Genomic DNA, 12053 nt, shown 5'->3' with positions numbered 1-12053 from the left:
ACCAAATTATTTAAACATTTTACTCCAGAAGATAAAGGGAATCTTGGCTGGATGAACAAAACCCAAGCCTGCCAGAAGCACCCCACACCGTGTCACTCTGTTCATTCTGGTGCAAGTTCAGTTGGGTTCCGTTCCTGTAATTATTTCTAACTCAACTTCTCAATCCCCAAACAGGGCTTTTCCATAATTCTGGTAAGGTCCTAGATACACAGTCAGAGCTTTCGGATTTCATTTCGGCCTATATCATTCTCCATTTCAAGTGCTCCCTTTTCATAAGGACAATCATTCCTGGAGCCAGACCCCTGGGTGGCTCCTGAAAATGCTTCCTCCCATTTCAAGTAGATGATTTTTCTCCCAGCTGCAAATAAGCCTTTACAACTTTGCTCCCCAATCCATCTCTGCAGCCCAACACCCCCACTGTTAGACCAACGGCTCTGCTGGATAGGAAAGGGTCTACAAGCCCACTCTTGCTGGATTACACCTCAGTCCCAGGGAGGCGGAGGTTACTAAATCAACACGGTTTTAAGAGGACTCTACGCTCATCTGTTGCCATTTCTGCCCTGAACACAAGATAGTATTGAAGTGTTGTCTTCTAACCTGATTTATGTTCAATTTTGGAGCCCTCTTTGTAGGGAAGTACAACAGTCAGACTGCTGCAAAATCATGTGCTAATTAAAAATTCAACATGGAACCAACTGCATCATCAAGCATTCATTAGCAAGTACTTCCAAGTCTATACTGACACTTTTCCTGAACCTTATTTTGGTATTTTGCTATAAGCTACCGTCAAGGGAAATTATAAAGCCATCCAACGACTTGGTATCACGTTTACTTGTAAGTATAGTGTTGACGACTGTCCACATTACTGGCATTCTCTTTAGGATGGGCCACCCAGGAGAGTATTCTCAGCTCTGAATGCCAATAAAGCTGTTCTTCTGAGTTACAGGCTTATTCCTTATGATCACTAGGAGTCCAAGAGCTGACTGTACTTCACAGCACTGACTGCCTTTACCAGCAAGCTCTCTGGTCTGACTGCAAAGGACTGGAGGTGTGTTTGTGACCCATCTCTGACCAGGATACTAGACTCCACTGCATGCATTTTGAGCACTGTCCACCTCTACACTTGGCTTCGTTTGGGTTTCCTATCCTTATTTTGCTGCTATCTCTTATATCCCGTTGTCTTTTTTTTTTCTTTTAATATCCCGTTGTCTTTTATGTACTGTGTAGGCAGCCTGAGTCCTGCTGGGGACAAGGAGTACAATTAACATTGAAGTATGCTGACACCCTATTCTGCACCAGGGACTGTGCTAAATTCTGACGACATGAAGGTGGATAAAGCCATTCCTGTAAAAGACACTTTTACAGACATGTAAAATATAAAGTAGTGTGCATGTCATATAAAGAGCCCAACATGCTACTATTTCAAAGGGGTGACCAGCAAAGGCTTGTGGAAGAAACAGCATTTGAGTTGGGGCTCAAAAGAGAGGTAGGTGTTTAACATGTAGGGAAAAGAAATGAAATGTGTCTGGGCAGAGAGAACTAGGAAGGTCCCACAAGATATAGGAAGGTGAGATGATGGATCCAATGAAGAGACAGAACGGGCGAAAACATGGGATTCTGGCCACGCAGCTGACGGCTCTTCCTCTTTCCCATCGTTATTATGTCACCATTATCAAGGAATGCTTGTTGCACAGGATGCTAGTGCTAAAACTATAAAGAGCATAAACTATAATGAGGTGCCAGCTGCCCTCCCCAGGGACTGCAATCCATAGCAGTGACAAGAAACACAGAAGTGATGCACAGATGCAGAGTGGCACAGGAGAGATTTTTATAGATGCCACAGGGGCATAGGATGGGGGGACACTCAGGGCTTGAAGAGATAGTGAAGAGTTTTTTGTTTTTATGTGTGTGTGTGTGTGTATGCTTTTTTTTTTTTTTTTTTTAAGAAAGGAGGATCTGAGTTGGTCTTGGAAGCAGGACAAAGCAAGCAGAAAGCAAGGAAGACTGTGTTACGGGTGGAGGGAACAGCCTGAATATAAATAAATGATATGGCAGGGAAGACAAAGTTCAAGAGAACAGGGGTAAATCAGGAGAGGATTTTGATTTAACATATCTAGGTATACATATCCACAATATATTGTAGATTTAATATACTATAATAGAAAAGAGGTTTTATTTTGCTTTGTTTAAAAAAAGGATAAGGAATGTGGAGTAAAACTGTCAAAGCGTACAGTGGTACTTCTGAAAAGACTGGAGTGCCAAGCACCGTGAGGGATGAATAGGAAAGGACAGTGGGAGGACCACGTGGAGAATGAAGTCATGGTGCCCGCATGAACATGGTGGTGCTGGGCCTGTAGAGAGAACACTTGGAGGGGTAGGGAAGGGGCAGGGAAGGGGCAGGGAAGGGGCATGTCCACACCCTACCGACTCACCCAAGAGGACAGAGCAGGGGCAGGGCTGGCAGGCACGCAGCCCTTACTGGTTCGAGAGGATGCAGAGGCCATGCCCAGGCTCAATGGGAAATCACACCACTTTAGGTTGTGAATGTTGTCACTGGCAAAGGAGGAGGGCAAGGTGGCATATCCTACAGAGCTGCTACCCTACCCCGACCCCTGTGCTAAGGAACGGAGGAAGGAGAATGTGAGTTGAAAAATGACCCTGTAGGGCCCCTGGGTGGCTCAGTGGTTGAGCGTCTGCCCTTGGCTCAGGTTGTGATCCTGGGGTCCCGGGATCGAGTCCTGCATTGGGCTCCCCACCGGGAGCCTGCGTCTCCCTCTGTCCCTCTGTCTCTCTGCTTCTTTTTCGGTGTGACTCATGGATAAATAAATAAAATCTTAAGAAAATAAAAAATAAAAAACAAAAATGAACTTGTAATACAGTAACTAGGCAGATGAGGTCATGGAGGTTGGACATGAAGACAAAGGTGAGACATTTCCATTCGGGATTACTGCCATCAATCCCATCACAAGAATGCCACAAATGCTTGTTGAACGAATGAAAATAATGACTTCAATTTTATCTGCAATGTTTGTTGGCCCTCTGAGTTGCAATACCACCCAGCATCCTTCAGCCAGCTGCTTTGGCAGATAAATAACCTGAGAACCCAGCACAGGGCAAGCCACACTGTGGGTTTCAATCTCTTCAAAGAACACTTGACGGTGTGGGCTCTGCTTTCAAGATGTTCCCTAAGACCCAAGTGGACAGGGTCCTCCTATATTTAATACAGAGTATTTTTCTAGTTACTATACTACAAAGACTGAACACATCTGGAGTGCTTTGGTCCATCTATGTGAGCACACAGGGTCTTTCAAAAATTTATTTTTTAAAGATTTAAAAAAGATTTAAATTATTTATTTGACATACAGTGGGAGAGCACCAGCAGGGGGAGCAGCAGAGGGAGAGGGAGAAGCAGGCTCCCTGCTGAGCAGGCAGCCTCATGTGAGATGCAGGGCTCCATTTCAGGAACCTGGGATCGTGACCTAACCAAAGGCAGACACTTAAGGGATTGAGCCATCCAGGGGCCTTTCAAATTTTTGACTTTGGTTTTAGTGCCACGTCAGTGTGCTTGCTAATCCATGCTGCCCCATTCTTTTCGCTTCAGAAGCCACGCATGGGAAACTTGCCTATAAAACAACTCGTCTATTTAAAATTATTTATCTGGTTGTTCGGCTCTAAACCAGTTTTAAATCCCATCCTTGAATATTTTTTTTTGTGTATAAGGTTCCCAAAGTCCTACTGATACCCCAACGCAACAGGTTACTTATCCTGCCTTTGTTATGCACGAATCGGCACGCTGGTTAAGCATCCATGTCCCTCAATCATGAGGACCTATGAAGGCTGGAGAGAACTCTTCCAGATGCACTGGAATCTTGCCCGGAGGGTTAAGATGGACTCAAACTGGTCAGCTTCAGCCACGCAGGCTGACACTCTCTGTATGCTGAGGAGCCCGGGCCCGACTGCCTTCCCGAGGGCTCACTGGCCTGGCTGTCAGGCAGGTGCGAGCAGCGGCACATCTAAAAACAGCACATGTTAAGGGCTCTCTTTCAGGGACACCTCGCAAGGACTGCCAGTTCTTGCTTAGGTAAAGAGGGAGATTCTCCTTGTGCAAGTGATTCAGGAACAGCCTTTAATTTTAAAAATCTGTTTTTAACTATGAAAAAAACCTCTCAGGTAGGAAAACTCTCAGGCAGGCTTTGAAAGTTTCAGTACATAAAATATTATTTTAAATCACATTACAAATTCAAAACCTATAATAATTTCAGTCTAGGCTCAACTAATCAGTAGTAAATCTAGTTTTCTTTTTTCTTTTTTTTTAAATCTAGTTTTCTAATCAATACCTTTTCATGGCCAGTTAAAGCAGAAGTCCAGCTTCTAAGTAAAATCATTTCTCTATTTGTGAGAACTTCATCTGTTTTGTTTGGTATAAACAGAATTATAGGACTAGATAAAAGCCCTTAAAAACTCATTTAAGCAGTGCCTTCTATGACATTTAACATGCTCACCGTAAATGATTTTCATATACTATGATTCGATTCAATTCGGCAAAAATTTTCAAACTTTAAAAATTGTCTTCTCAAAGTAATTAAATCCCACTTAAAATTATGTATAATGATTATAATTTTTAAAAAAATTAATACAAAGTCTCTTTCCTCTGCTGCTTTTCCTGCAGCACAAGTGGGAATTGGAAAACTATCACGATTTGGGTTACAATATATCTTTTGTATTTACCACATTTGTGATAAAAATACCTACTTACAAGTATTTATGTTTTAGGTAGCTATATTTATTCTTTAAGTATTTAAGCACCTATGTGCCAGGCTGTGTGCCAGGCTAAGTACTGGGTACACCTGCCCTCTCTTGAGCGTCTTCAAGTTTTGTGGGCTTTCCCATCACTGGATAGAACCCAGGCCACAATGGCTGTGTAAGAAACTCATGCATCACTGCAAACTATGAGTCAACTGAAATTTAGAAATAAAAGAATGAGACGGAAATTCAGGAAAAACTCTTACAGAAACAGTGGAAGTATAATATATGCTTTCCCAAAGAAAGATTTTTCTTCACAAGAACAGCTTAGAAAACCAGTTTCACAAGTTCAATATAAAAATAGTTCTTATGGAAATAATGTTATTTTATGATCAATAATAACATGTTATTTTATGTATTAAAAAAATACCTGACTTTTGAAAGTTAAGGCAGATGCCATACAAGTTTATTAAGCTATACAGATTATTCTTTAAGAGGGAGAGCCTTATTTCTGTTTTTAAATTCATGGGAATCACTGGTTTACATCTAAGTAATTAAAGGATTATTTAAATGTTTAATTTCCGGGGCACCTGGGTGGCTCAGTGGTTGAGTGCCTGCCTTTGGCTCAGGACATGATCCCGGGGTCCTGGAACTGAGTCTCACATTGGGCTCCTTGCGAGGAAACTGCTTCTCCCTCTGCCTGTGTCTCTGTCTCTCTCTGTGTCTCTTATGAATTAAAAAAAAAAAAAAAAAAGGAATAACAAAAAATTTACCAGTAAAAAAGAACTGCTGGTAAATATTGTCTATTTGTGCTGCTTATTGTTGACAGATGAAGGTTTCAGGTATAAAAAAATAATTTTATTTAGAAACTAAACTTGATTTAACTGCCCGTGAAAAAAGTAAATGTCAGATTTAAGATTCACCAACCCAGTCAAAGTCAGATTTAAATTCACCAAGTCGGGTGATCATATCAAACAGAAAGAGAAAACCATAGTACTTGAGAATTATAGCATGATTACTTCTCCATTTAGGACCTGACTTTGGTTTGGAAAAGATGGACATTAGAAGTAACACCCCATCATCCTATGAAAATAATCTGAGTGCATTCATCTAGACCACGAGGTTCCCCCCCACCCCCCAGGACGCCTCCTAGCACAGAGAATATACACAACTGGTCACCTAAAAAAGCAAACTGCTTCATGTAGCTACTACTCCAACCCACGTCTGATGAAATAACAGACTCACCACTTCACTCATTTCAAGGAACACAAGTTATTTACTTGGCTTTGCTGCTCATGTGGCTAAACTGGGTTTTGAATTAACTAGTGTGAAAACACCTTACATTATTATTATTGCTCAAGACTGGCCCTTCCTAAATGACATGTGTGTTCAAGTGTGAGCACGTCAGGCCCTTTGGAAATAAAAAAAGCCATCCAGATGTAAGGATGATTTTTAAACGAGTTTTTAAAATTAAAACTGCCATCACTGCTGAGCACTTAGCACTTAATGCACCAGATTTAATAAGCACTTTACATGTACTACTTGTTCATAAAAACTCCATTATTCTATTAAAAAAAAAAAACCCAATTGACACAGATGGAAAAACAAGTTAGCAGGAAGGTCACACAGGTGGAGGATTTGAACCCAGACTGACTGTCAAGGGGCCACACTCAATCGTGCCTCAGTTACAACAGCTCCACAGCTCCACCACCATGTGTCCCCGCACTGGGACTTCACACAGTAGCTTATACTGAAACCTGGACACGTCTTTCACAACGGCCACTACTAAGCTAGGTCTCTTCCATCTGAATGTGTAAAGTTAATTATTTTATCAATCTGAAGGAAGCGGTTTATATCCACCTGTTTAATAATTCACAGTTGTGTCAAAAGGGAAGCAGCAAGCAGCAAGGGAATCTTCCAAAGTTAACAGAGAAATGAAGATTTTAAAAGATGTATTAAAGACAGTATTGTAAAAAAAAAAAACAGTACTGTCAAAAATAACTAACATTAAACACAATAAAATTAGAGACTAAAACGTTTTCTGATTTAGATGTAAGAACCAACCGTGTTCTAGAAGCTTTTCCTTATTCTCCCAAACACTATTAAAATTAAAATGCTAACAGGGACAAAACCCAGGACAACTTACCCATCTTTTAGGAACATGAGGTACTCCCTATGTGAAATTATCACCTGAAATTACACTAGTAGGAACATTCCATATGCCTCCTGGCATAGTGGGGTTCATACGACTACTACACGTTTCAGGGAAAGAGCCCTGTGACCTTCGGGGGGGGTGGGGTGGGGTGGCGGCAGCAGGTGGTCCTCAAAGTCCCCAACAGGTACAGCCTGTGGCCGGTGGGTGATGGAGCCAAGTGTCTAGGAAGCTTTAGTCTATTCATTCTATGGATGAATCTTCTCTCTTCTAGTGTAAGGAATGTAATTGTGAGAAGACATGAAGGGAAGAAAAATATCAAGAAATGACATCCGCAATGCCTGAAAGATATCAGAGAAAAGTTCATGGAGGAATTTACTAAACCAAGAGGTTTGTGAACCTTGTTTTAAAAAGCCAAAACAAGGTTCCCTATGAGAGCTCTAGTGAAAATCTTACCACTTGGATTCATAAATGGAGGCACACAACACATGTCTGCAGTTCCTGTGTGGAAATGGTTAGGCCTGATTGATTTCCAATTACACAGTACTTACATTTAAAGCAGCTTCTCCACATTTTTCAATTGCCGCAAGACCCTGATTATGAATGTGTGTCTCTAGAAGTTTTTTCAATTCTCCTAGGCCATCCTGGATTCTAGATACAAGATTATACATGCGACCCAAATCTGAAAGAAGAAGGTGCCACCATTATACACGGAATAAACTTTACACATCCATTGTACTAAGTATGTATTTATACTGTGACGAAAGATACCTTGAAATAAAATGGTGTTTTCAGATCTAAATAATCAAAAATGTTTTAATTATAGCCAAATATTTTGTCCTTTGTATATATATATTAAGCTGAAAACAACAATGAAGTTGTCCTATTGTAAAAGTTTATTTTTCCCTTTAGTATGAGAAACCACCAAAATAACAGAGAAAAAACATCTTTTTATCAGAAAGTGTTTTTGATGCTACCTAAAATTCTCAAGCTTGAGATATTAGTTATGTTACATACATAATAGGCACTCAAATATTTATTTTAAGATTACTTATTTATTTATGAAAGACACAGAGAGAGGCAGAAACAAAGGCAGAGCGAGAAACAGGCTCCCTGTAGAGAACCTGACGCAGGACCATGACCTGAGCCGAAGGCAGACACTCAACCAGAGTCACCCAGGCATCCCTCAAATATTTATTTTAAAAAAATGAATAAATTTAAGGAGCATTTATGAATACCCATCTCAACTCTACAAACAAATGAGTCACAAAAGGGTCCCCAAATTAACTACATGTGTGGCACATGGTTAGTTTATGAAGGCCAAAGAAAAAAAACTTTTGAACATCAATCTTTTACTGAGTTCCTAACATGTCCTGGTAAAACCTGAAGGGTAAAAGAAATACTTTTACAAAATACTAGCCTTCACATCTTGAAGAATTTTTTTTTTAATTATTTATTTATTTATGATAGTCACACACAGAGAGAGAGAGAGAGGAAGAGACACAGGCAGAGGGAGAAGCAGGGTCCATGCACCGGCAGCCAGATGTGGGATTCAATCCCGGGTCTCCAGGCTCCGCCCTGGGCCAAAGGCAGGTGCCAAACCGCTGCGCCACCCAGGGATCCCTTGAAGAATTTTCAAAATAAAAATCCTCAAGAAAAAAATCAGGGGTAGTATCATTTCATGCTGAAGTGTATGCAACAAGTTATATTCCCAGTGGAACTGCAAAGATGCTCTCCCTGCCCCCCAAAGTTATACCCAAAACACTTTACAGAGGCCTGAAATCTACACACAAGGTAAATGCACACTCACATGTTAATCTTTTAGAAAGTGATTGATGTTGGTGATATTGTTACCTCTGAGTCTAGAATTTCAAACAATGTCAAAACTGCAGGTCATAATAGACATGCACATGTCTTGAAAGTCTGAGAGGCTCACCTTCATTTTTGTCAGCATCCAACAAATTCTGGAATTCTGTGTGGAAAATTTCCAAGTGTTTTTCAATGAGCACTTGCTCACACTTCCTTGCTAGTTCATCTTGTGTGCTTTCATGAAGGTAGACCTGGACCCTTCTCTGTTCCTCGAGCAGACGGGCCTCTGCCTGCAGGAATTAATTCAAGCGAACAGTTTGGGTTTGTTTCTAAAAAACTGTTACGTGAAAAATGGCAAATTAAACTCACAAACCTGCTCTGATAAATTAAGAGAAAAGGGAAGGAGCTCTTTGATTTTGGGTGAACACCAACCATATTTAAGTGGTCAATGATGTGCTCATTTTCTCTACAGTATATTTCTACCTCCAGCTCCTTTGAAATGACTTACCAAGGTCGTCACTATGAGCAATTCAAATGTGTTTATGCTACCTTTCTTCCTTCAGATACATGGCACTTCACCTTTTGGGGGAAATATCTGAGAAACCTACGGATCATCTCTCACACACAGATATCATATTTAGAACCCCTACTTCTGGCTGAAAGCTACTGGAAGTCAAGGATCACACAAATATATTCCCTAAGATGACGACCACATGGAAATAGTTATCAGTAATCATACTTTTTAAAAAAAATTTAAAGAAAAACATGGGCTTCTTTTGCCAATCGCTGGGTATGTGCCTCTGTAACTAGTGGATTTATTAATCTTGAGTTCTTACAATTCCCTTCAAGGAAGAGAGGAAAACAAAGATGTCATTAAGAAGGGCAGCAAAATAAATGAAAGTCCATGTATTTTACAAAGTATCACCAGAAATTCTGTAAAGTATCACCAAGGAACCACTAAACTATGAAAGCAAGGAAGGACAAAATTTCAATGATAATCTCAAATTATTCAGGTGATCTGAATAAAAAAAAAAGCTATATTTTGTATTATAAAAGTACCAAACTTTGCAAAATGATTTTATTTTTTAAAGATTTATTTATTTATTTATTCATGATGAGAGAGAGAGAGAGAGAGAGAGAGAGAGAGAGAGGCAGAGACACAGGCAGAGGGAGAAGCAGGCTCCATGCAGGGAGCCGGACGTGGGACTCAATCCCGGGTCTCCCGGATCACGCCCTGGGCTGAAGGCAGCACTAAACTGCTGAGCCACCCATGCTGCCCTGTATATTTTATTTTTAAAGTGTGTGTGTGTGTGTGTGTGAGAGAGAGAGAGAGAGAAAAAGAGAGAGAGAGACATCAGTAACCTAGAATAGTCAATAAATCTTTTGTAGCTCACATTAGTTTCAATCACACGAAGACAGTGGGATATGTTAACCCAAATGTGGTTTAGGGTTCATTAATCAAAGCCATCCCTATTGCAGAGAAGCCAAAGAGTCTCAAGTGGTTCCACTAAAATATCCCTAAACATCACAGAAAAGGGAGCATAGAGGAGGAATTTGCACATTAGCTCACGATGGCAGCTAAAAGTAGAATCTTAAAGGTTCATGCTCTATCTCAATATTATTCATGAGTTTTGTATTCTATTTCCTGACAATGATTTAATTTAAACATAATTTATCCTCAAGTTATTAAATAAATTGTGCCACCTTTTATCCTGTGGTTTTGCATATTCTCAGGCATCTACTGGAGGTTCTGAATGATGTATGCGTGTACTACCAAACACTTATAAAAATTATTACTCCCATTTTATAGAAGAAGAAACAGAGGACCAGAAAGGTTAAGGTCAACTTCCCAGTAAATGGTTGAGCAGGGATTTAGAGCTAGACTTGTAGCCCAAGGCTATAGGCAAGGGAACAGTTCACATGGTTAGATTCCAGTTTTATTCTTATAGATTCTTTGTATTATGGATTTCCAGAAGGTGACAGAAGTTATGTTTGGTTAAGATCCAACTGGATTTGGGACCAACCGTTAAGCCCTCTAGAAAGGAATCCCTGTAAGAGCATCAGGATGTAGGAAGCACACGGCTTCCTTGAGGGCAGGGTCACATTGGTTTGGAAACATCCAGACCACTGGACATCTTTGCTCTTCAAGCTGCCTTGGCTGTTCCAGGCCTGATTTAAAAACCAGATTTCCAGGGATCCCTGGGTGGCTCAGTGGTTTAGCAGCCTGCCTTCGGCCCTGGGCATGATCCTGGGGTCCAGGGATTGAGTCCCACATCGGGCTCCCTGCATGGAGCCTGCTTCTCCCTCTGCCTGTGTCTCTGCCTCTCTCTGTCTCTCTCATGAATAAATAAATAAAATCTTTAAAACAAACAAACAAACAAAAACCCAGATTTCCCTGTTTTGGGGGTGCTCATGGAGCTCTGGCCTCACCAGCACATTTCCTTACACCAGAGTACGATTACCTCCCCCAGTGTGGCTGACGCAGATGACGGAACTCTGAGAGTTCCTTGTGCTGCTCCTGCGATGTGTACACTGATAGGAGACCCCACTCTTGGTTGGCACGCAGAAAAGCTAACTGAACCCACTGACAGACACAGAGAACTACTACTCCTCCAAGTGTAATACTTCTGAAGAGGTCCATTTTTGTTAGTTTTGAGGAATCAGAAATTTGTTTGTCAAGGACTTTCAGCTTCCAGCTTCTAACCACAATCTATGGGGAGATGCAACCGGAACAGCACACATAAACGGTGGGACTCTATGCGCTTAGAGAGGTTCCCTGTTGCTCCAACTGAGTTGATCTGCTCACTTACTCTGCGTGCTGATTAAGTGAGCAGATCAACTCAGTTGGGGCTCTGTGGTCACTCCCTGTGCTCTCCCAGTGAAGAGAGAATAAAGGGCAAAGCGGAGATCAGGTACCGTTAGCTGGACTCCCAGGAAATCGTGTATCTCTCAGGGGTCAGCAAACTAAACACTCCGGGCCAAATCCTGCCTGGAGGTAAAATTTCACTGGAACACAGCGACACTCATGTGTTTAGATGTAACCACAGCTGCTTTGTTCATGACAATGGCAGAGCTAAACGGCTGCAACAGAGACCACGTACAGTGAGCACAAGTCTCAAATATCTGCTACCCGACCCTTTACAGAATGGGTTTGCGGGTTCTGAACCTTGGTCATTCCTCACAGTGGTAAGTCCAGGACACCCATATTCCCAAGGAGAACAAGAAAACAATTACACTAGAACTTTGCCGTAACATACCTAGTACAGAAAAAGATTGATGGTACACAGTTTATGATTAATCCTATATCCTGTAGTTTCAGAAGGACCTGCTTTACTATAAATGTGAGGCT

The 12053-nt window shown here is 41.2% G+C and overlaps 1 protein-coding gene across 5 annotated transcripts in view; it reads right to left on the bottom strand.

Annotated features, from left to right (window-relative positions):
- CUL1 (cullin 1) overlaps positions 1 to 12053 on the bottom strand; it is a 99822-nt gene that overhangs the window by 20648 nt on the left and 67121 nt on the right. For all 5 annotated transcript variants that reach the window (XM_041751868.1, XM_041751866.1, XM_041751865.1 and 2 more), the window contains 2 exons: positions 8832 to 8994; positions 7447 to 7577 (listed from right to left, as the gene is read on the bottom strand). In XM_041751868.1, coding sequence (XP_041607802.1) covers positions 7447 to 7577; positions 8832 to 8994 — 294 coding nt within the window. The remainder of the gene's footprint in view (positions 1 to 7446; positions 7578 to 8831; positions 8995 to 12053) is intronic.

The sequence above is a fragment of the Vulpes lagopus genome, chromosome 4, assembly GCF_018345385.1.
Source record: "Vulpes lagopus strain Blue_001 chromosome 4, ASM1834538v1, whole genome shotgun sequence".
NCBI lineage: Eukaryota > Metazoa > Chordata > Mammalia > Carnivora > Canidae > Vulpes > Vulpes lagopus.
This window is presented reverse-complemented; position numbering and strand designations above follow the sequence as displayed.